The 24,201-nt window shown below is 42.8% G+C and overlaps 1 protein-coding gene across 1 annotated transcript in view; it reads left to right on the plus strand.

Moving 5' to 3' along the window:
- Window positions 1-24,201, plus strand: part of LOC135517935 (arrestin domain-containing protein 1-like) — a 53,035-nt gene that overhangs the window by 17,500 nt on the left and 11,334 nt on the right. The window contains exons 2-4 of the mRNA XM_064942667.1: window positions 17,887-17,997; window positions 20,022-20,072; window positions 23,685-23,839. Of these exons, the coding sequence (XP_064798739.1) occupies window positions 17,887-17,997; window positions 20,022-20,072; window positions 23,685-23,839 (317 nt within the window). The remainder of the gene's footprint in view (window positions 1-17,886; window positions 17,998-20,021; window positions 20,073-23,684; window positions 23,840-24,201) is intronic.

The following is a 24,201-nucleotide window of genomic DNA, read 5'->3' on the forward strand; positions in this document are numbered from 1 at the left end:
GTATCTGAGCTCCTAGAGTGTGCGGCTCTCTTTTATTTTCATATTCAATTGATTGGACATGATTTGGAAAGGCACACACCTGTCTATAGAAGGTCCCACAGTTGACAGTGCATGTCAGAGCAAAAACCAAGCCATGAAGTTGAAGGAATTGTCTGTAGAGCTCTGAGAAAAGATTGTGTCGAGGCACAGATCCAGGGAAAGGTACCAAAACATTTCTGCAGCGTTGAAGGTCCCCCAGAACACAGTAGCCTCCATCATTCTTAAAGGGAAGAAGTTTTGAACCACCAAGACTCTTCCTAAAGCTGGCCACCCAGCCAAACTGAGCAATCGGGGGAGAAGGGCCTTGGTCAGGAAGGTGAACAAGAACCCAATGGTCACTCTAACAGAGCTCCAGTGTTCCTCTGTGGAGATGGGAGAACCTTCCAGAAGGACAGACATCTCTGCAACAATCCACCAATCAGGCCTTTATGGCGTTCCCACCACCGCAGTGGACGAGCGTCCACTGCGGGCCCGTCTGGCTCAGAGTCCATGGAGGCAGGGCCGGCTGATATCCCAGGACGCCCTGCAAGGAAGTCCGGTGGAGGAGTGACGAAGTTATTTCTGGGCATAATCGGCCCAGGGAAGGAACCTGGCCCACTCCCCCTGCCGGGCCTGGCAGTGACTCCTTAGGAACCTCCCCAGCTCCTGGTTGGTCCTCTCCACCTGTTCGTTGAAGAGGGATTGGATGGTGCGGGTGATACATGGCTGTCCAGCGGCGAGGGATGTGTGTGCCCAGGTCAACAGCCAATCTCTCACCCCCGTGGGGACGTAGATGTGCTCTGGAGGGCAGGTAGCAGGAGCGGGTTCCCTCTCCAGAGCCTGGCAAATATTCACATATATGTCTCAACACACAGGGCCAACAATTCTGGAGGACAGATTGATAGACTGGAGGGGACTCACAGGACCCTCCACAAACGTGGGTGTGGGAAAGCAGGTCAGGTCCTCTGGGAATTCTGGTCCCCAGGCGGTAAGTTCAGGGAGGAGGCAAGGGCCTGGTCGATGAAGTTCCCAGCAGAACCGGAGTCCACTAGAGCTGTAGAGACAACACTTGAGGGACAGCCAGCCAGGGAACCAGAAAGGGTTTGGTGGAAAATGATGATAATAGAATACTCATGCCTACTATGGGAGATGGATGGAGAAAAATTTCAGTCTCTCGATGTGCAAAACTGATAGAGACATACCCCAAGCGACTTACAGCTGTAATCGCAGCAAAAGGTTGCGCTACAAAGTATTAACTTAAGGGGGCTGAATAATTTTGCACGCCCAATTTTTCAGTTTTTGATTTGTTAAAAAGTTTGAAATATCCAATAAATGTCGTTCCACTTCATGATTGTGTCCCACTTGTTGTTGATTCTTCACAAAAAAATACTGTTTTATATCTTTATGTTTGAATCCTGAAATGTGGCAAAAGGTCGCAAAGTTCAAGGGGGCCGAATACTTTCACAAGGCACTGTAAATAGCAGAAAACAAATCATTCAGTCAACATTCATTCTAGATATTGACTATGGCGATATAGTCTATATGAAGGCAGCTGCCACCGTATTGAAGCCTTTGAACAGAGTTTATCATAGCGAATTTGGGTAATTACAGGTTCAGTACACATCATTTCATTTTGTACCAGAAAGTAGGCCAGCCCTCCTTAAAATCTTGTAGATCGATGCATTGCGCTCTTTTTGTCTATAAAGCCCTCTTGCATACACTTCCGCCATACCTTACCTCTTTGTTAACCTTCAGACGTATAAGTTACCAGACCCGGACACAGGGGTGGCTAACCCTGGAGATCCCTTCAATCGCCACCGAGTCAGGTAAATCTGCATTTTGTTTCTTTGCGCCTTTCATCAGGAATGATCTCCAAAAGTCCTTCAAGTTGGTGGAGTTGGTGCCTCTAGGGAAATTTAGGGGGATGTTAGAGGGCCTTTTCCTGAAGAATGTGTTTGTTTCATGTGATTGTGTTTTGCTTTTTGTGTTTTGTGTTTGCTTTTCATGTATTTTCTAATAGATATGTATAGCATAATAGTTGTTTACTGATGTGTATGGCGGGCTCATCTGCAAAAGAGAACGTGGTCTCAGCATGACTCCCTGCTTAAATAAAGGTTCAATAAAATACAAATGATTCGAACTCTGCAAGATGTTTGGAGGAAATGTACAAGACACATGGTCTAAAAAGGAGGTCAAGAGTTTATGGTACATGGTATGTGCTGGCAGTAGTGGTGACTTGGTGAGATGCTCTGTGGGCTAGACTGTGGTGCAGACAGAAGATGTATGTTAGGGGAACTTCAGGCCAAACTCCTATGGTAATGTACTGTATCTGTCTGTCCTGCACTAGTGGATGTGAGACTGACTGGACAAAGGAGAAGACAGACAAAGCAGCTTTTCATAATGACTAAGCATAAACAGCCCTCTGTTGAGATTATAGTGGTCAGTAAGTGCTCTCTCTTTTGCTTCACTCCTAACTCTGACTCCTGGTCTGGGTCTGGGGCTAGGTCTGGGTCTGGGGCTAGGTCTGGGGCTAGGTCTGGGTCTCTGTCTGGGTCTCTGTCTAGGTCTGGGGCTAGGTCTGGGGCTAGGTCTGGGTCTAGGTCTGGGTCTCTGTCTGGGTCTGGGTCTAGGTCTGGGTCTGGGGCTAGGTCTAGGTCTGGGGCTAGGTCTGGGGCTAGGTCTGGGTCTAGGTCTGGGGCTAGGTCTGGGTCTAGGTCTGGGGCTAGGTCTGGGGCTAGGTCTGGGTCTCTGTCTAGGTCTGGGTCTCTGTCTAGGTCTAGGTCTGGGTCTAGGTCTGGGTCTAGGTCTGCGGCCAGGTCTGGGTCTAGGTCTAGGTCTAGGTCTGGGTCTAGGTCTGGGTCTAGGTCTGGGTCTAGGTCTGGGTCTCTGTCTAGGTCTGGGTCTCTGTCTAGGTCTGGGTCTAGGTCTAGGTCTGGGTCTCTGTCTAGGTCTTGGTCTGGGTCTAGGTCTGGGTCTAGGTCTGGGTCTAGGTCTGGGTCTAGGTCTAGGTCTGCGGCCAGGTCTGGGTCTAGGTCTAGGTCTCGGTCTAGGTCTGGGTCTAGGTCTGGATCTAGGTCTGGGTTTAGGTCTGGGTCTAGGTCTGGGTCTAGGTCTGGGTCTAGGTCTGGGTCTAGGTCTGGGTATGGTGATACAGCGGGAGCACGCAGAGAGAAAACGATAAACCTGTAGCATTCTATAACCTCCCCCAGGCTAAGCCTCTTATGCACACTAAACATGCACGCACACACGCATTCACACACATACACACGCTTTGAATGCAAACATAATGATTCGTCACCCTACTATACTAGTAGAAAATGGTGTATGCAAAATACCTTAAGACACAATCAACCATCTGGTAGTACCTATTACGCTGAATAAAGATGCTCTTGGTTACTCTAACCAAAGGCTTATCCAGGAGGAATTGAACTTTGAATTGAAATCCTAACGATTGGACTTGTCTTTTGAGAGAAACTACCCCAAGTCTTGTGGAACCTTAGCTGTAACAACAGTTCTGCAGTCCTGTCGGTGCAGAACTCGCTTACAGGCATTTTAACTTCTAGATAATTAGATAAACTGTCTGTGTGCTATTTGAGTGTTACTGAGAGACAGTGAAAGGGAGTAGGAGGGAGAGCACTAAGTGGAAAGCCAGATTCTCTCTACTTGTTTGCAGCGCTTTAAGATTTGATGGGGATAGTGAGTGTGGCATTGTATTACTGGAGTGTCTGGATGAGATGTGTTGAGAATGCCTACAGTAAGTAGTGTCTGGATGAGATGTGTTGAGAATGCCTACAGTAAGTAGTGTCTGGATGAGATGTGTTGAGAATGCCTACAGTAAGTAGTGTCTGGATGAGATGTGTTGAGAATGCCTACAGTAAGTAGTGTCTGGATGAGATGTGTTGAGAATGCCTACAGTAAGTAGTGTCTGGATGAGATGTGTTGAGAATGCCTATGAGATGTGTTGAGAATGCAGTAAGTAGTGTCTGGATGAGATGTGTTGAGAATGCCTACAGTAAGTAGTGTCTGGATGAGATGTGTTGAGAATGCCTACAGTAAGTAGTGTCTGGATGAGATGTGTTGAGAATGCCTACAGTAAGTAGTGTCTGGATGAGATGTGTTGAGAATGCCTACAGTAAGTAGTGTCTGGATGAGATGTGTTGAGAATGCCTGAGAATGCTGGATGAGATGTGTTGAGAATGCCTACAGTAAGTAGTGTCTGGATGAGATGTGTTGAGAATGCCTACAGTAAGTATGGGTGGTCTCTGCACTGCTAATAGGCCTAATTTAAAACTGGAGGCTACCAAGGTTTTCTTTGTGGTACCTTTACATGTGACATATGCTGTACATACAAACATTCAAGTCATCTCACCAGGGCTTCAGAAGCTGTCCTGTAGTATGTTAAAACCTGTTGATGCTCTGGGGGCGCTATTTCATTTTTGGATGAAAAACGTTCCCGTTTTAAACAAGATATTTTGTCACAAAAAGATGCTCGACTATGCATATAATTGATAGCTTTCGAAAGAAAACACTCTGACGTGTCCAGAACTACCAAGATATTTTCTGTGCGTGCCCTAGAACGTGAGCTTCAGGCAAAACCAAGATGAGACGGCATCCAGGAAATGAGCAGGATTTTTGAGGCTCTGTTTTCCATTGTCTCCTTATATGGCTGTGAATGCGAGAGGAATGAGCCTGCCCTTTCTGTCGTTTCCCCAAGATGTCTGCAGCATTGTGACGTATTCGTAGGCAGATCATTGGAAGATTGACCATAAGAGACCACATTTACCAGGTGTCCGCTCGGTGTCCTGCGCCGAAATTGGTGCGCAAAAGACAGCTGCCAGTATTTTTCCATGGGATACAGAGAGGAAAGCAAGCTTCCACGAACTGCATATCAATGAAGAGATATGTGAAAAAACACCTTGAGGATTGATTCCAAACAACGTTTGCCATGTTTCGGTCGATATTATGTAGTTAATCCGGAAAAAGTTTTACGTTGTAGGTGACTGAATTTTCGGTTCGTTTCGGTAGCCAGACGCAATGTAGAAAACGGAACGATTTCTCCTACACACAGACGCTTTCAGGAAAAACTGCGCATTTGGTATGTAACTGAGAGTCTCCTCATTGAAAACATCAGAAGCTCTTCAAAGGTAAATGATTTTATTTATTTGGTTATCTGGTTTTTGTGAAAATGTTGCGTGCTAAATGCTACTCAAAATGCTATGCTAGCTTTGCATACTCTTACACAAATTAGTCAATTTCTATGGTTCAAAAGCATATTTTGAAAATCTGAGATGACAGTGTTGTTAAGAAAAGGCTAAGCTTGAGAGCAGATGCATTATTTTCATTTTATTTGCGATTTTCAGAAATTGTTAACGTTGCGTTATGCTAATGAGCCTGAGGCTTTAGTCACGATCCCGGATCTGGGATGGGGAGTTCCAAGAGGTTTTTAAACTGTTATGAGCACAGCAAACACCACTATGAGTGTGGTAAACACCACTGTAGCTAAGGGGATTTCTATGGATTTGGCTCCGTGAAAGGTTCCACCCTTTTTATCTAAGGGTGCTTTATCTTAGAGGAATTTATGTGCATGTGTCTATTCACGTGTGTGCTGGTGTGTAATGCTACTGTTGACGTCAGGTTCCTCTGAGACCATCCATGGAATGTTCTTTCTGGTTTCCCAACAAATTCAGCAGACCTTCTTGATCTGCTCATTAATACTCCTGACCCAGTTGTGATGAAACCCCAGCCTCTGGACAGGCACAATCTTCCCCTTGTCTTAGCCAATTTGTCCAGCTGTCTCCCTGCTCGTTCTTTTGGCTGGGGGATAAAGAGCTACCTCTGTCTGTATTGTTCTCTTAAAAGCCGGACATTAAACAAACCCGCTGTAGCTCCTCTGATTTCAGCCCCACCAGTGAGAACCCTACTCAGGGTGCACGTAAACAAGGAAATATCGTTATCAGAGGGTTAGTCTGTCTATCTGCCTCCCTGCCAGTTCCTCCTGCCTGGCTCACATGCTGACTCATTGCTGCCATGCAGTGATGTCACTAGGAGTCATGTTCGGTAAATGCATTTCTTTATATTATATTGGTTACACAGTAAAGGCCAGGACAACCCTCTATCTGTTACCAAGGAGTTTTTCCCCCATTAAAGATGTTTGGATTGCCCTCCTAGGCATGTAACAAAAGATGAACTAGGCCTATAACATGAAGCGCATGTTTAAACAGCCATGTCCATTCACAGGGGCTATAGTATCTTATGTTAGAAATAACACAGACACATTATAAACAGTAATGCAAAATTGCATAACAGTTTCAGTGAAAGTGTCTGTTAAAGATAAACAATCCTGTGGGAAGAGAAGAAAGCTTGGAATGTCAGGTATAAATAAGCCCTTCATACATAGACAAAAAAGGCATTTCAAACCTACAGGAAGAAGTGTGAAAAAAGAAAGAGTGACAATGCAAACTATTTGAAGCTCTTGACTGAGTGGATATAGTAAAACTGTGTGTCAAAGGTCCTGCTCATATTAATAGTCCCAGTATTGTAGAGATGGAGTAGCCTATGCTGTCTGATCCTTCTGGGATCAGCTGTAATAAAAGAAACTGGTGTTCTCCACACCTACAGCCATGTTTCTCTGACACACTTATTGAACTGTGGAAGGCTGAAGAGGCCTTGGAAAGACTCCAGTGTGTTTGAGTGAACACAGACACTCAACAAAGGCACAACTCAACAAAGACACAATGCATTCAATGATCATTCTTCGTGGTTGTTTGACATGTAGAGTTTGTAATACTTCATGGGTAGTCTGGTGAGAGATGACTTAAAGCTGCTAAACTCTTGTTCACATTACTATGTGTGAGTGATCCCTGTGGGCACTGCTTGTAGGTGTGTGAAGGAATATAGTTCTGTGGAGAATAGACATGCTGTCACTCACTGTAATTTGATGACAGGAAGTCTATGATGCCTAGTATGCCACGTAGCTAGCTGCCTTATCTGAGTTCCTGTTCATTAGACACGTGTAACTTCCTGGCATTGCAAACCTTTGAGGGCAAAAGCTTGACTTGCTCTAATGCTTGAAATGCTACTGTAAATTCCACCAAAACTTTGGTTTAACAGCACTTTACTGTAACAGTAATGTACTGTTTAACCAAAGTTTCTCAGGGATTTACAGTAACATATCGTACCTTTTTACAGTAACTTACAGGTAACTAACTGGCTTCTAGTAAGTTACCGTAAAAACAACGCTTTTACAGTGTAGGTTAGTGACGGGGGAAACATTTTATACAGTTACATATCGTGATATTATTTTTGACAATATATCATATCATTTTGACAATATCATTTTTGCACTTGTTGGCTGTACCTGCACTAAGTATTTTTCCTTCTCCACTTTCTTTTTAAGTAGGGAGCCAATTTGTTTTCAGTACTTTTATTTCCATGACTGATCAAAACTTGCTTTCTCGTGCCTATCTCTTGTCCCTCTGCAGAAGACATATGGTGAGCAATATGTTTGTAACATGGAATCGCAATAAAATTACTGTATTGAATCGCAATACATATAGGATTGTGATAATATCATATTGTGAGGTCCCTGGCAATTCCCAGCCCTAGTGTAGGTCCGAATACAGTAGCTGGCTTTTGTAGTTTGTATTGAAGATGAAGATGAACAAAGAGGAGTTGGAAGCTTTATTACTCTTGAATGATCCAGAATGAAATCAAACCATGTTTTTTAAGAGCTTGGGCCTGTCTTAGGTACCCTTGACTTGGTGTTGGAATAGTGTTAGGAAGGCTTCAACACTGCTTGATGTGAATTTAGGCAGCCGGCATCTGTTACATATTAACACATATTGCGGTCTCTGCCTTAATGCCTTGTTCTCCTGTGTTATGATGCCATCAGACAGACTCACACAACAGCTCCATCTGTTTCAGACTGGCACTGTAGATACCAATCTATTGCAGCCATCCAGCTTCTCTGCCAATCTGCCCCTTCTCTTACCACAGGGTTATTCACCATTCAGCCCAACTGCTGCCTGCCAGTCTTTCTGCTGTGGTGATGGGGATAGCAGATTAGAGAAGTTAGCTAGCTAACTCTACTGTCAAGAGTGATTACCCAACCTTTTCCTGCCATTTACTATATTTGTCTCAACAAGGGTTTGTAAATACTGGCCAGCTGCTGCTGCTAGTTATGTTTGTGTACAGTGTACACATATTTAATGCCCCTCCCCTTCACAAATGTGACTGACCGGCTCAATTCGGTCCTATGTAGCAACATTTTAGATTGTATTTTTTACATAGGATAAAAGTAGAGACTCAAAGCTAGAAAACGTTATATCATACACTGCAGTTGAGGAACAATTGAAAAGTAATTCTGCTTTGAAAGTTTATAAACTTGTAACCCCAATTTTGAGAAAATGGACCTCAAATGTTTTGGTAAACCTACTGGAGAGATCTTCTTTGTCTACACCAATTCAGCATTATTCACACACTCTTAAGCCTTAGCCCCACCCATCTCTTTAAGGATTCTCATGTGTGGCCATGTGCTAAACTGAGTAAGGTAGTGTAGTAAATAACCTACGATTTCAAGACTAAAAGTGATAAAAGTAATAACAAAAATACACTTTATCTCGTCCTTGGCCTACATCCTAATCTGACTTTGGTGCAGGTCATGTTGTACTTCACATTACCGGTAAACACACACTATATCAAATAAAATCTAAGTTGCACATGCACAGGATTTCATATTTAACCAGGCAAATCAGTTAAGAATAAACTCATATTTAGAATGACGGCCTACCGGGCTTCCTTGTTCAGGGACAGAACAACAGATTTTTTTTTTTAACTCTGTTTATTAAGTTTTACACACACACACACACACACACACACACACACACACACACACACACACACACACACACACACACACACACACACACACACACACACACACACACACACACACACAAGACAAAGCAATATAAATAATATACTCAACTAGAAAAAAAATACAAATAAAAATACAAATAAAAAAATAGCTTTAAAGATACCATACTTTAGACAAGTTAAACACAGCAGGCAGAAGGCTACAGGGGTTAAAGGGCAATCTATAGTACAGAGACAGAGCAAACACCTCACCATTGTTCCTGTAAACAGTCAAGGGATAAGGGTGGAGAAATGCAACCACTCACAGACAGTCATGGCCACAGACCGACCATCCACTGGACCAAAAATAAAGTTTACAATGCTTTAAAATGTAAAAAAAAAATGAATGATTATTCATGTAGGCGTGAACAAAATGTAAAAATAACTGGGAAAAACAAGCTCACACTTCAGTCTCTGCCCGGGCAAGATGAACAAGTCATCCGCGGATCACAATCAATAAGCACATGGACCTTAATGCCCCCCCCAGCAAAAAACACAGGGAGAAGCTCCTCCAACCCTTAAGTCACAGGGGGGGTCAATTACAGATTTATTTTAGTTTTAATTGGAATGCCATCAGAGGATGGACTGTTTAAAGTAAGACCGGAATGGAGCCCAAGCCTCATTAAACAGTTTGGGCTTCCCACGTGAATTGAATTGAATTTTTTCTAGTTTCAAAGAGCACAACACATCTCTCACCCAATATTTATAAGATGGGGGAGCTGCCATCTTCCAGTTCTGTACTATTAGCCGTCTAGCTAAAAGAGTTGTATAAGCAATAGTGTCCGACTGGATTCTTGATAGGGGGGTACCCATGGGCAGTACTCCAAAAAGGGCTGTAAGGGGAGACGGATCTATAACAGTGTCATATATATCAGAGAAACATTTAAATATTAATTTCCAGAAACCTGACAGTTTATGACAGCCCCAAAACATATGCAACAGTGTGGCTGGTTCCACTTTACATCTGACACAGGTAGGATCAAAATCAGAGAATATTCTTCCAAGTTTGGCCCCCGACCAGTGGATACGGTGAACCACCTTGAATTGAATGGGGCTGTGTCTAGTGCTAAAAGAGGACGAGTGCACCCTGTGCAGCACAGATTCCCAGGCGTCTTCCCCAAGTTCCTCCCCCAAATCCTTTTCCCATCGAGTCTTTAAAGGCACCAAAGAAGGGTTCTGTAAGTCATGAATGATTGCTTATACATCTGAAATTGCGCCCCTAGAAAGCTTGTTCAACTCCAAGATACTCTCTATAGCTGTATTCTCAGGCCTATTGGGAAATCCAGGTGTGTTAGCTCTGACAAAGTTTCTAGTCTGGAGATAGCGGAAAAAGTGGGATTGGGGGAGATTGAACTTTTCCTGCAGCTGAGAAAAAGAGGCAAATGTATCATCAAATAATAATTGGGCTAGGGAGGAGAGGCCTAGTGAGTGCCAAATGCCAAAAGCCCCATCATTCAAAGATGGGGGAAATAAAATGTTCTGATTGATTGGGCCTGATAGAGAAAAGCCTCGGAGGCTAAAGGCTAAACGGAACTGATTCCACATTTTAAGAGACTGCTTTACAATTGGGTTGACACACCTTTTGCCTAGGGACACTGGGAGAGACGAGCACAACACAGAGGAAGGTGCTGCAGGTTTACATGATTCAGACTCCATCTGGACCCAGAGTGGTCTAGGGCCAGTAGGATCATTCTGCAGCCAGTACAGAACGGCTCTGAGATTTGCAGCCCAGTAGTATGCCTGAACATTTGGTAGAGCTAAACCCCCCAATGAACAAGGCTTCTGTAAATGTTTTCTACCAATCCGTGGTACCTTGCCATCCCAAATAAATTGCATGAATGTTTGATCCAGTGAAATAAAAAAGATTTTGGAATAAAAATGGGTAAACATTGAAATAAATATAAAAATTTGGGCAACACATTCATTTTAATGACATTAATCCTTCTGATAAGAGAAAGGGGTAGCGAATTCCAAAAAGTAAAAGATTGTTTCAAGCTGTCTGCTAGAGCAACAAAGTTTTCATGAAACAAATTTGAATATTTCCTTGTCACTTTTACTCCCAAGTAGGTGAATTGATCCAGGACAATCCTAAACTGAGAACTTGTAAAAAAGCACTTTAAAGCAGCCTTGTTTACCGGAAAAAGCTCACTCTTGTCTAGATTCAGCTTGTACCCTGAGATTGATCCAAACAGATAGGGCATGTGGCAATGAGGTATCGGGGTTGGAGATAAACAAAAGGAGGTCGTCAGCATATAGCGAGACTTTCTGCTCCCAGCCCGCCCTGATTATACCTTGAATGGCATCATTAGAGCGTAGTGCACTGGCGAGAGGCTCGATTGTCAAAGCAAACAACAAGGGGGAGAGTGGACAACCCTGTCTGGAGCCGCGGTGCAAGATAAAATAGTCAGAGGACAAGTTATTAGTCCGTACCGAAGCCATGGGGGAAAAATAAAGAATCTTTATCTACGCAATGAATTTGGGGCCAAAGCCAAATCTATAAAGGGCAGCTGTTAGGTAATCCCACTCAACGCGGTCAAACGCTTTTTCGGCATCAAGTGAGACCACCACCTCTGGGTCCTCCGACACTGGGGAGTACAGTATATTCATAAGGCGCCTAATATTGAAAAATAAATGCCTATTTCTCACAAAGCCAGTCTGGTCAGAGTGTATTACTTGGTGCAGCAAGCCTTCCATACGGATGGCTAAAAACTTAGCTAGGATTTTGTAATCACAGTTTAAAAGCGAGATTGGGTGATAGGATCCACATTCGAGGGGGTCTTTGTTTTTCTTTAGTAGTAATGAAATTGAAGCCTGATAAAGACTAGGAGGTAGCATTGAAGTATTAAGGCACTCTGCAAATAGTCGAGACAAGAATGGGCAAAGCAGACCAGAAAACATCCTGTAAAATTCGGTTGTAAAACCGTCCGGACCAGGTGATTTACCACTTTTTATTGCGGACACTGCTGTTGCAATCTCCTCAAGCGTAAATTCTTCTTCTAGACAGTCATGGGAGTCTGTATCAATTGAAGGCATATTCAAGCCATTAAAGAAGGAGTCAATCAGCAAAGGGTCTTGAGGGGATTCAGAGGTGTATAGCACAGAGTAAAATTGTTTAAATTGATCATTGATCTCTTTATGTATAACTGTGGTGGCACCAGACGGGGTCCTTATTTGTGGGATTAAACGTGAGGCCTCAGATTTACGGAACTGATGCGCAAGGAGTTTACTGGCCTTGTCGCCTTGTTCATAGACTTTGTATCGAGCTCGCAAGAGTAACTGTTCAGCTTGTCTGGTAGAAAGCTCATCAAATTCAGATTGGAGTAGTTGGCGCTCTTTATGCAGATCAGAGGAAGGATCTGTAGCATATTTCTCATCCAATGTGGCTATGGACTCGCTCAGGTCCCAAAGTCGCTGGGAGCGAACTGTTTTGGTTGGCTGTATAAGAAATAATTTGGCCACGTAGGTATGCTTTGAGAGACTCCCATATGGTAGAGCAGGACATACCTGGTGTGGAATTAGTTTCTAGGAATAAGGTGATTTCAGAAGAAATGAAATTGACAAACTACTTATCTGAGAGTAAAATGGGGTTGAGACGCCATTGATAACACATAGGAGGTCGCTGGGGAAACTCTAGTTCAAGCACTAATGGTGAATGGTCAGAGATAACAATACTCTCGTAAGTACACTGCAGAAGGTTAGGCAGAGGTTTTTTGTCCAAAAAGAAGTAATCAATCCGGGAGTATGTTTGATGAACATGAGAATAAAAGGAGTACTGTCTATCTGTAGGATGTAGGAAACGCCAGGCCTCAAACATAGCATATTTCTGAAGAAAAGATTGAATAAGTAGGGTACATTTAGATGGGCCTGTATTTGTTTGTGAGGACTTGTCAAGAACTGGGGACATTTTACAGTTGAAATCCCCCCCTAAAATCAACAAATGAGAATCTAAATTGGGAATAGCAGACAGAAAGGAAGAAATGAAACTTGAGTCATCCCAATTGGGAGCATAAACACTAGCCAAAACAAGATGGGTAGAAAACAGTTCACCGGTTACTATGATGTATCGTCCTTTAGGATCAGCAATAACCTCAGAAGCTACAAAGGGAGTAGCTTTATCAACCAGAATAGCAACACCTCTTGATTTACTATGAAAGTTCGAGTGGAACACTTGACCAACCCAGTCCTTACGCATCCTAAAATGCTCACCAGTCCTCAAGTGAGTCTCTTGTAGAAATGCAATATTTGCATTCAAACCCTTTAAGTGTGTCAACACCCTCTTACGCTTCACCGGGTTATTAACCCCTTAGGTGTTCCATGAAATGTACTTGATCGCATTATTTCGGCCCCTCTGGGCATTCCCGTTATTCAACCCTGTCATTAGAGCATAGAATGGAAAAGCAATGAGCGCCCAAAACCCCCAGAATAACTTGTCTCAGAGTAATAATGTATGGTGGTAAATGTTTGGAAAAAGTACAGAAAAAAAACTAAAAAGACATTAGAACTGAACAATTCAACCTGCCCCCCACCCCCTCCCCCCATCCCAGACAGTACCTCCCCAAACGAGGTACAAGCCTAAATAGAACATGTTCTCTTTGCACAGTATGTCTGTGAGAGTGCGGTCTTAAACCTAAACCCACAGTCCCGCTCTTTAAAGTCGTGTTTTGTTAGTGGATCAAGCAGCAAAAAGAAAGATTTGTATGTATTTTTTTCAAATAAAAAAAGGTGAATCCTTTGTGCAAATGGAATGACAAAAGCACCACTTGTAGATGTATATAATTGTATTCCCAGTCTTATAACAGGCATTGAGAGAGAAAATAAATAAAATGTATAAAGGCTCTCAGCCAAAAATCTAATTTGAAGTAAGGAAATCGTAGTAAGACAATCAAAAATAATAGTAATTATAATAGTAGTCTAGTTGACGCTGAGACAGCTTACAACCAATACCAAAAAACTATGTGTAGAAACACAGGAGTTAAGTAAAACCTCAATACAATTAAATTAAAATGACTGAATGCTTGTAAGGCACGCACACTAGATGATCAAAACAATAGATCACGTCAAATAAGCCTGAATAGTTTCGCCAACTATACAAGACTAGCCTGTTATATCTAAACATAATTGTACCACAGGTGGGTTACTTACTATCCACAGTTCGCAAGCAACAGTTGCTGAACTGTGAGCATGTTCAACCACTTCTTGATGTGACATTGAATGTGAGCCATAGCCTCATCCAGAGATTCAAATGTGTAGTCTTTACCCTCATGAGATATCCATAAACGGGCCGGGAATCGCAGTCCATACTTCACACTTGGATGGTCCCGAAGTACTCGTTTGGCCTGTCCGAAAGCTGCGCGCTGCCTGGAAACAGTGGGGGAGTAGTCCTGGTAGATCGAGAAGCTCCGTCCTTGAAAGCTCAGAGTGGTATTGCGGGCTCGTCGGAGGATCTCCATCTTCTCATGAAAAAAGTGCACTCGAAGAATTATGTCACGGGGCCTCTCCCCATCCCGGGGCTTTGGGCTCAGCGACCGGTGGGCTCGATCAATCAGGGGCTTTTCATCTAAGACAAGAACATCCTTCAGCAGCCCTGAAACGAAATCCGTGGCGCGATGCATTTCCGCTGACTCTGGGACCGAGTCTCAGATTATTACGGCGAGAGAATCCCTCTAAACTCACACAGCTCTCCTTCAACTTTTTCAAATCTGCAGCTAGGCGTTTAACTTCAGCCTCCAGGGATGTAGTTGAGTCGGAGACATTAGTAGCGGAGGTCTCCAGTGCTGCAATCGTTGTAGTGTGTGACGCAGTTGTTATTTTGAGTAATGTGACTGCTGGCACAGTCTCATTCCGCAGGATGGTTAAATCTGCTTTTAAAGTATCAGAAACCTCCTGTATTCTGGCCTCAATCGTAGCAACCACCTGTGTTTTCATTTCAACTATCTCAGAGCGTAGTAGTATTATGATGGCCTCGAGAATGTTCATTTCAGCGCCGCCAGGCCAAGCCGCACCCCCGGGTAAAGTGTGCGTCCCCGGGCCCTCAGACTCAGGAGAGGGCGGTGATGAGAGTGGGTCTTGTAGGCCGAGTTTTCTCAAAGTCATGCTTTTGGCCTTATGTTTAGTCGACATGCTGACATTCGGAAGCAAAGTCGTCTTGGTTTTTTACGGAAAGGGATCACCAAATTAATATTTGAAAATAAATACGGTTCTGCTGCAAAATTCACATAAACTTTAAGTATACCACGGGAGCAAACACGTAATTCGCACATGGCATCCCTCCTATCCCCGAACAACAGATTTTTACAGTTTTAGTTCGGGGAGTTGATCCAGCAACCTTTCAGTTTCTAGCCCAACACTCTAACCACTAAGGCCAACTGCTGGCCCAGAAGGTGTAAACAGTACAGTGGAATGGTTATTTGCATATTTGCATAGTAGCAATATCAAAAGTAGACAGTGTCCAGATAAATATTGTATAAATATTTTATAATTATTAGATGATTCTTACCCAGACACACTTGTCAAAATGAATGGTTCATGTGAAAGAAATGCTATAACCACCCCCAGCCACATCTAGCTAAGTGGAGAGGTCAGTATTGTCTCGACATGTACACGTGTTCTTGAAATACAATAGATTACCGTAGTCACCCACAGACACACATGGCTAACTTGATGGATCATGTAATCATCTGGCAAGTCTTTTGTTTAGACATGTAGCTTGCTAGCTAGCTAGCTAAACAATGAACCTAATGGTGCTTTCAAGACAACTGGGGAAATACGAGGTCAAATCATGATGTCAGTGATTTTCAGGTCGGAAAGTTGGGGCTCTAGAAAGAGGCCCGAGTTTGAATTCCGAGTTAGATGACTATTCAAAATGATTTTTCCCAGTAGGAGCTTATTTTTTTCCAAGTTCCCAGTTGTCTTGAACGCACTAGAGTCGGAAGTCAGAGATTTCCAAGTTCCAGAAGTTCCCAGTTGTTTTGAATGTGCCAATAATCCCAACCCATGCTGTATCACAGCCATCTGTGATTGGGAGTTCCATAGGGTGGTGCACAATATTGGCCCAGCATTGGCTGGGGTAGGCCATCTTTGTAAGTAAGAACTTGTTCTTAACTGACTTGCCTAGTTAAATAAAATAAATAAGAATGCCTAGTTTCTTAAACAAATGTGTTGATATCAAATGGGGTGAGGGTGAAGAGAGAATTGTGTAAATGCATTATGCTAAATGGGGCAGATAGCTTGAGAAACAGATTGCATGTTTTTTTTAATGCCCACATGATGGGCCGTTAGTTTGAAGGGCGCTGGTCTTTTCTGTGCACTGTGAATTTTGCTGTTTTTCTCCCAGAGCAGAACAGAAAAGCTCTGCCGGTGGAGGGGAGCCATCTGCTACTTGTGTGTGTCTCTGGTGCCAACACGGGCTTCTGCATGGGTGTGGGTGTGAGCCTGTGGTCGCTCTGTCACACAGTTCGCAACTGCACAGTGTCATATGCCACCACTTCCGTCCCCTGCACAGATCTCTCTTCTCTAATTCTGACCTCTTTCTCCCTCCCTCAATTTCTGACAATGTGATGCCATGAGGGAACATGATGCTATGGCGATGCAGGTTTCTGTAAGAGATGAGGAATGTGACCTTGTATGAACATTGTGTTCAACTGCACATTATCAAATGGTTTCAGTTCCTCTTTAGAGAGAGGAATGAGGAGGAGAGACAGATATAGATAGATACAGCAGTTAAACCATACATTTTGTTTTCCAATATGTTTTTTTCTAACCATCATTGAACACAAAATGGCCACCATTCGACACCGGTTTCACATGAATATTGGCAGCACTGATACTGTTTCTCCTATTTCCTCCTCCCTCTCCATCTGTTGATAACTACACAACACAATCAAGTGTCTGTTTTGTATGATTATTTATGACCAAGAGAGAATAGAGCCCCTTTGCCCAACTGCAGCCGCCGCCACTAATGACCAAAGTAAGGCATCATGCTTTGTGAGGGTCTGTGGTGTGCCTCGGGTAAGGTCATTATGATGCTAATAAGTCTGCGGCATTCGCTGTGTTTTTCTCTCCAACGGTATGGAACTCAACACAAAGGCCTTTAAACCACACAGACCCTCTCCATACATCACCCCACTGAGCACTGAGCACAGACATCAATTCAATGTCTTTTTCACATTGGTTCTATGTCATTTCAATGAAATTACATGGAAACAACGTTGATTTAACCAGTGTGTGCCCAGTGGGACGTCATATGTGTTGTGACCACTGTGTGCAGTCTGATCAAAATAACCCTCTGGTTCATTCTCAAAGAAGGAGATAGGAGCTTATCACAGGACATCAGATTAGTAGTGGCTGCATGTATGCTGCATCATGAAACATGATCTAATCTCCTGGTACATATCTAGGTTGACCTGTACTTATATAATGATAATATTACCCAGAAAACATCTGGTTCACCTGAAGTTTGACGTAGTTGTACAGTCTGCCTGTCCCGATGGGGCAAGGCTGGCTGGCTCGCCCCATAAAGGCTAGCTATTGGATTTGACTTGCATTAGCGTCTCAGCAACATAATCGATAGCCCCATCGAACAGGTGAGCGGCGAGGCTAATACAGTCTGTGATTCAAATAACTCTACCAACCCATCACTATTAAATGTTGAGTGCTGCTGTTTTTATAACACAGTGAACACACCAGGACTAAGGGTATTCTCTCTAAAGGGAATACTCTCTGAACATTGGGCTTCTAGTCAACAGAAAAACATTTATAATCACCATTAATTGAAAACTCTGGTATTCGGTGTTTGTAGCATCCATACCATTTATGGGCTCTGTTTTTTAATACCAGCTCATTACTTAGATAAAAAAAAAACATTGTGAGAACTACCATTTTAGAGAGTTATGGATGATAGACTAAGTTAGTAAACTGTATACGGTTGATTGACTCTTTTCTTTCTTTCCATTCCAGCCATTAAGGTGAACTGCCTGGGATCATGTGGGGTCTCCAACAAAATGAACGACATGTCATGGACACTGGAAGAGCAATACTTCAGCAGCACACTGTCTGTAGCTGACAAAGGTGAGGACTATGGAAGCCATTTTGGGGCTACTGATTCAACATGTATAGAGTATAAGGTATAGAATGAGAATCTAAATAGAGGCTCTTCAGTGGCCGTGTTGCAGCCCTCTTCATCTCTGTTGATTATAAAATGTATGATAATGTAGCTTTCTGCCTCTCGATTGGGTTTTTGTCCTCGAGCGGTTTTGCATTTATATTGGTGATCACTCTAAGGGATAATTAACATTTTCCACAGCTCTTGTGACAAAACTAGTGAAACTGCCATCAGCTAAAGTAGTAGTTCCCTGCATATGGGTGTTCCTGCACTAAATGTTCTGTCTGCCCTCTCAGATGAGAAACATGGCTGTGCCTAACAATTACTGATCAAGAGAAGAGATGTGCTGTGCTCCACAGATCCCATCTGTTTAACTGTCTGGTGGTGCTCTGTCCTAGTACTGGTCAGGGAGTTCAGTATGTGATCTGTGAAGAACGTAATTTATGCTGGTTAGATTAACGTACCACCAATATGTTGCTTAATATTTAACTCCACCACCTCTCTCACCTATAGACCAAGTGTTTTTACCAGAGAGCAGAGAGCAGGCGGTTCAACTCTGTTTTCTTTCTTCCTGTCTACATATATAGTATAATCCATAGTCTTTCCTTGTTATTTTTATATATTCTATATCCATACTGATTCATTAACCCATAACTTTGGTGTTGAAAGCACTTTGCTCCAACAACCCACTAAGCCATCTGAACCGCACAATTACAGTCAAGAGAGCTGATTTAATCTTTTTGATGTAATTTAATAATAAAATCAGGGAGGTAGAACTTCTAGGCAGAATTCCTCTGTCCAGTGTCTGTGTTCTTTTGCCCATCTTAATCTTTTCATTTTATTGGCCAGTCTGAGATATGACTTTTTCTTTGCAACTCTGCCTAGAAGGCCAGCAACCCGGAGTCGCCTCTTCACTGTTGATGTTGAGACGGGTGTTTTGCGGGTACTATTTAATGAAGCTGCCAGTTGAGGACTTGTGAGGCGTCTGTTTCTCAAACTAGACACTCTAATGTACTTGTCCTCTTTCTCAGTTGTGCACCGGGGCCTCTTTCTATTCTGGTTAGGGCCAGTTTGCGCTGTTCTGTGAAAGGAGTAGTACGCAGCGTTGTATGAGATCTTCAGTTTCTTGGCAATTTCTCACCTGGAATAGCCATAATTTCCCAGAACAAGAATAGACTGACGAGTTTCAAAAGAAAGGTCTTTGTTTCTGTCCGAAAAATGTGCTTTTCTTGAAAAACAAGGACATTTCTATGTGACCCTAACTTTTGAATGGTAGTACTGTATATATATATATATATATATATATATATATATATATAGTACCAGTCAAAAGTTTAGACACACCTACACCTTCAAGGGTTTTTCTTTATTTTGACTATTTTTTACATTGTAAGACATCAAAACTATGAAATAACACATATGGAATCATGTAGTAAGCAAAAAAGTGCATATATAAAAATATAAATATATTTTAGATTCTTCAAAGTAGCCACGCTTTGCCATGATGACAGCTTTGCACACTCTTGGCATTCTCTCAACCAGCTTCACCTGGAATGCTTTTCAAACAGTTTTGAAGGAGTTCCCACATGTGCTGAGCACTTGTTGGCTGCTTTTGCTTCACTCTGCGGTCCTCTGCGGTCCAACTCATCCCACACCATCTTAATTGGGTTAAGGTCGGGTGATTGTGGAGGCCAGGTCATCTGATGCAGCACTCCATCACTCTCCTTCTTGGTCAAATAGCCCTTACACAGCCTGGAGGTGTGTTTGGTGATTGTCCTGTTGAAAAACAAATGATAGTCCCATTAAGCGGAAGCCAGATGGGATGGCGTATCACTGCAGAATGTAGTGGTAGCCATGCTGGTTGTGTGAAAACTTACACTGGCTACTAGTTAGTCTGTCTTACTTTCTTTGTCTGTGTGTGTCTGTGTATGTCTGTCTGTCTAAATGTGATTTTGCTTGTCTATCTGACCAAGTGAAATCTCTCTTACAGGTACCCTGGCAGCTGGCGAGCACAGCTTCCCTTTTCAATTTCTCATTCCAGGTATGTTTGGAATTAGTCTGGAAAACCTGTTGAACTGCATTTCACCATGTCAACCATACTGAGGTCAATAAAAAAACAAACATCTTTACAGTATACCAGAACTGTTGTTAGTGACGTTGAAGGAAACTGGTAAAACAGCTGATAAAGTTTCTGAACAGGCACAGTGTTTGTTGCCTTTGTAGTATTGCCTAATGCCCTTGGCTCTTTGTCTAACAACGAAAGAACATTCAGTACAGTTTGTTCAGGTAAATAAAGAGATGTCTTTTCATATCACAGGTAGGGCATACTATTGACTCTGTCTCTGCCCTTGTGCTTTATGCACTTCACCTTAAAGAGGGGCTGAACTTCCTGATTTAGCCTCGGTTTCAATTCCCCTCATTAGGAAATGCGACTGAGAATGAGATTTGGGTTTTGGAGGTGTGCTTTGATGTGGGTGTCTTGTGTGTACGGTCAAACATGGGAAGTGTTTGTACTGTCACTGACAAAACAGTACACAGTTACAGTCACTCACCCTTCTCAATAACTTGAAACAGTTTAAGGTCTTGTGTCTGGAAGGAGCCTAGGCAAGCTAGCCAACTTCTTTCCCCAATTAGCTTCAGCCAGCCGGTGTGCGACTGTGGCAAAATTGGTTTGACTTTGGATAGCCTATCTCTGGAGATAGTTAGAGACCATCAATAAATTACACAATGTAAATGAGGCAATATTTTCATGTTGCCCAGATTTGAGTTGTCTCATTAAATACTTTAAATATTTGTATATGAATTTCTACAATTTATAGGTGGTTTGAGGTTAAGTCATTGAAATTTGGAGCTATTGATTTTTTAAAATATTGTCCCATGTACATTGTGTAATTTACCGGTGGTCCCTAACTAGCTCCCATAGGGATATCGAATGTCATACCAAGTTTACCATGGGCATTATGATCGGTGTGCTCTGAATTGATGATTACTTGGGTGCTGCCAGCTGTAAGCATTTGGGCAGGATTGAAATCAACCCAACTCAAGAAAGACTTTTACGGTACCCTTCATTCCATGACATATATTTTATTCCTAATTATCTCACAAATTGCCATTTTTGACGAGACTGACTTTATAAGAAAATGTATCCTATATACACTTTGTCGTCAATTTTGACTCTAGAATGTTTTTGACTCATATTGACGCCACTTTCAAAAGGAGAAGTTGTCCCGTTCGTCATAGTGATGAGACCAAGGCACAGCGTGATAGGCGTACATACTACTTTAATAAAGAACGAACACGGTGACACTATATAACTAGAGTGCTGACAGGCAACTACACGTAGACAATAACCCACAAAACCAAAATGGCAAATGGCAACCTAAATAGGATCCCCAATCAGAGACAACGATAAACAGCTGTCTCTGATTGGGAACCAATTCAGGCCACCATAGACCTCATATACCTAGACATACTAAAACCCCATAAATATACAAAAACCCTAGACAGGCCAGAAACACATAGACAATATAAAACTAAACCAACCACCCTTGTCACACCCTGACCTAACCAAGCTAATAAAGAAAATAAAGATAACTAGGTCAGGGCGTGACAGAGGTTGCTTATTACGTTAATTTATCAATATCTATCACTCCAGTGTTTAATTGCTATATCATAATTACCTTGCCACTGTGGCCTATTTATTGCCTTACCTCCCTTATGTTATCTCATTTTCACACTGTATCTCATTTTCACACTGTATATAGACTTTTCTCTACTGTATTATTGACTGTATGTTTGTTTATTCCATGTGTAACTCTGTGTTGTTTTAATGTGTCGAACTGCTTTGCTTGACCAGGTCGCAGTTGTAAATGAGAACATATTCTCAACTAGCCTACCTGGTTAAGGTGAAAAAAGGTGGAGGAAAAAATGAAAAAAATAACTAAATTTGCTCTTTAATCCTAAATGCTTCAGTCAGCCAATATCTCCTGTCTAAGTGGGTGATATATGTCGATGTCGGCCATGTAAGTCATCCCCGACCAAGTACTAACACAAAGGCAGAGTTAACAAGTGCCAGTAGCCGAGAGAGCCATATTGTGTCCTCACAGACACACCCCTGTGTGATAACACATGACATTTAGAATGCTTCTTTTGACTGGACTGTGAACTCCAGTACATGCAGGTGTGAGGTCACAGACAGTTCAGTGTCTGTCCATTAGGCTCCACTCTGTCTGGGCTCGGTGGGGTGGGATGGATGTCTATATATAGTCCTTTAGTCCTGTCCCCCCCACCCCACCCCCCTACGCTGTTCCTCCCACCCTCGTCTACAGAACAGGCAGAAGACATGATAATTCCAGAGCTGATGACGGGATCATCCAGGCAGTGACCCAGTGACATTGCCCCCTGCTTGTTGTCAGGTCAGGGGCTGACAGGGGAGGCTTTAACATCTAGGCTCGAGAGCTCCTCCAAATAGAATGCTACATTAAAACTGCTGTTCATGCTGTGAGGATTGGTGGATGTACTTAAACACTGACAAGTAAAGACTTAAAAACAGGAGCCCCTGGTTCTGCGGAGGATGCTGGAGAAGAGATAGTGGAAGAGCTTTTTGTCAGGCCCATAGACTCAGTCAGACAAGTGCCCCTGGTGCTGGGTTCCCTCTGGCCAGGAGCCTGTCTGTGTCTGTTCTGCCAAGCCTTTTACACCCAGCCTGCTGCTTCTCACTAATCCTTATTGACAGCAGGAAATTCCCATGTGCAGCACCCACTACTGACATTATCATTTAAATGAGTCGGAGTGCAGAATTAGAATGGATCATACTGAGAAGTCCAGAGACTTGTTTGTTCTGTGTACACCTTGAAAACTCTACCATATTGAATCAATCTATTTATTCCAATGATTTATAGGAATGCACAATAATGTGTTTGGTGAAAGGCCAATGGGTAAATCAGTGGACACCACGCATTCTAATTTGAATGTATCAGCACCTGTCATGCTTTAAGGCATGAGCTGAAAACAATAGATGGACATTTCTATTACACAGTATGACCTTTGTAAATGTATTCGGATTGAGGATATACTGTAGACGTATCTCTGTTTGTCCTGAACTTCATCCTGTAATTCTCCATTCCTTCTCTCCATCCAACCTCTCAGAATTGTTATTTTTGTCTTTCCCTTCTTCAGTTTCCTTTCCTCATTCCCTTCCCCTCCTCCTTTATCATCTGTCCTTTCTGGACTGTGTAAATCAACAGTGTCCTCCTCCTGTCCTCTTAGGAGGGGATTTGTACAGCTCAGACAGATGAGCACAGACACTTGGTGACAGCGCTGCTAGGAGCACTGAGTATCTGTCCCCCTGATCTGATCTATCTGCCTCCCACTGCTCAGACCAAGCACTGACTGGCATTTCTCTGATAAAGCACACACAATGACCAGACATAATTTTAGACTGCCAGTCTGTTTTAGTTAGAATCTCATATCCTTGTTTATAGGATTCATCTGCAGACAGCACAGGCTTTTTTGGTTAATGTCGATGCAGTAGCTGTAGCACTTGATGTCGTGAATTGTTTATCTCCATGAGTACATTTTTGCATACAACCTTAAACTTTCTGTGGTCAATCTTGCACTGTCTAATAGCTGTATTTCTCTCTGCCCAACCAAGTGGCTGCCCCGACCTCCTTTGAAGGGCCCTTTGGGAAGATTGTTTACCGTGTGAGAGCCGTCATAGACACACCTCGCTTCTCCAAGGACTACAAGGCCCAGAGGCCCTTCTACCTACTTAACCTGCTCAACCTCAACCAAGTGCCCAACATTGAGGTAAAGACCAGTCAACACTGTCTCAACAATATAATTCAATTGTTTTGTAATGCAGTCATTTCAATGTAATTACCTAAAAAAATAACTAGATATAGTACTTGGCTAGAGACCGTCTACTGGAACATTAAATAATGTCTTCAGAGGACAGTGGAGTAGAGTGCCCACTTATTTGATCATGCCTTATTTAGTTTGATAGTTATGGGATTTGATTTCAGCACAATGAGCGCAGCACAACCACTATCTTGTCTTTTATTAAAGATTACGGGAGGACTCCTCCTTACCCCCAGCTCTAATTTCTCTGTTTCTATGCTCTGTTCACCTGTCCGTTGGAACAGCTTGTTTTATCCTTCATATGACTGCTT

Source organism: Oncorhynchus masou, chromosome 28, assembly GCF_036934945.1.
Source record: "Oncorhynchus masou masou isolate Uvic2021 chromosome 28, UVic_Omas_1.1, whole genome shotgun sequence".
In the NCBI taxonomy this organism is placed as follows: domain Eukaryota; kingdom Metazoa; phylum Chordata; class Actinopteri; order Salmoniformes; family Salmonidae; genus Oncorhynchus; species Oncorhynchus masou.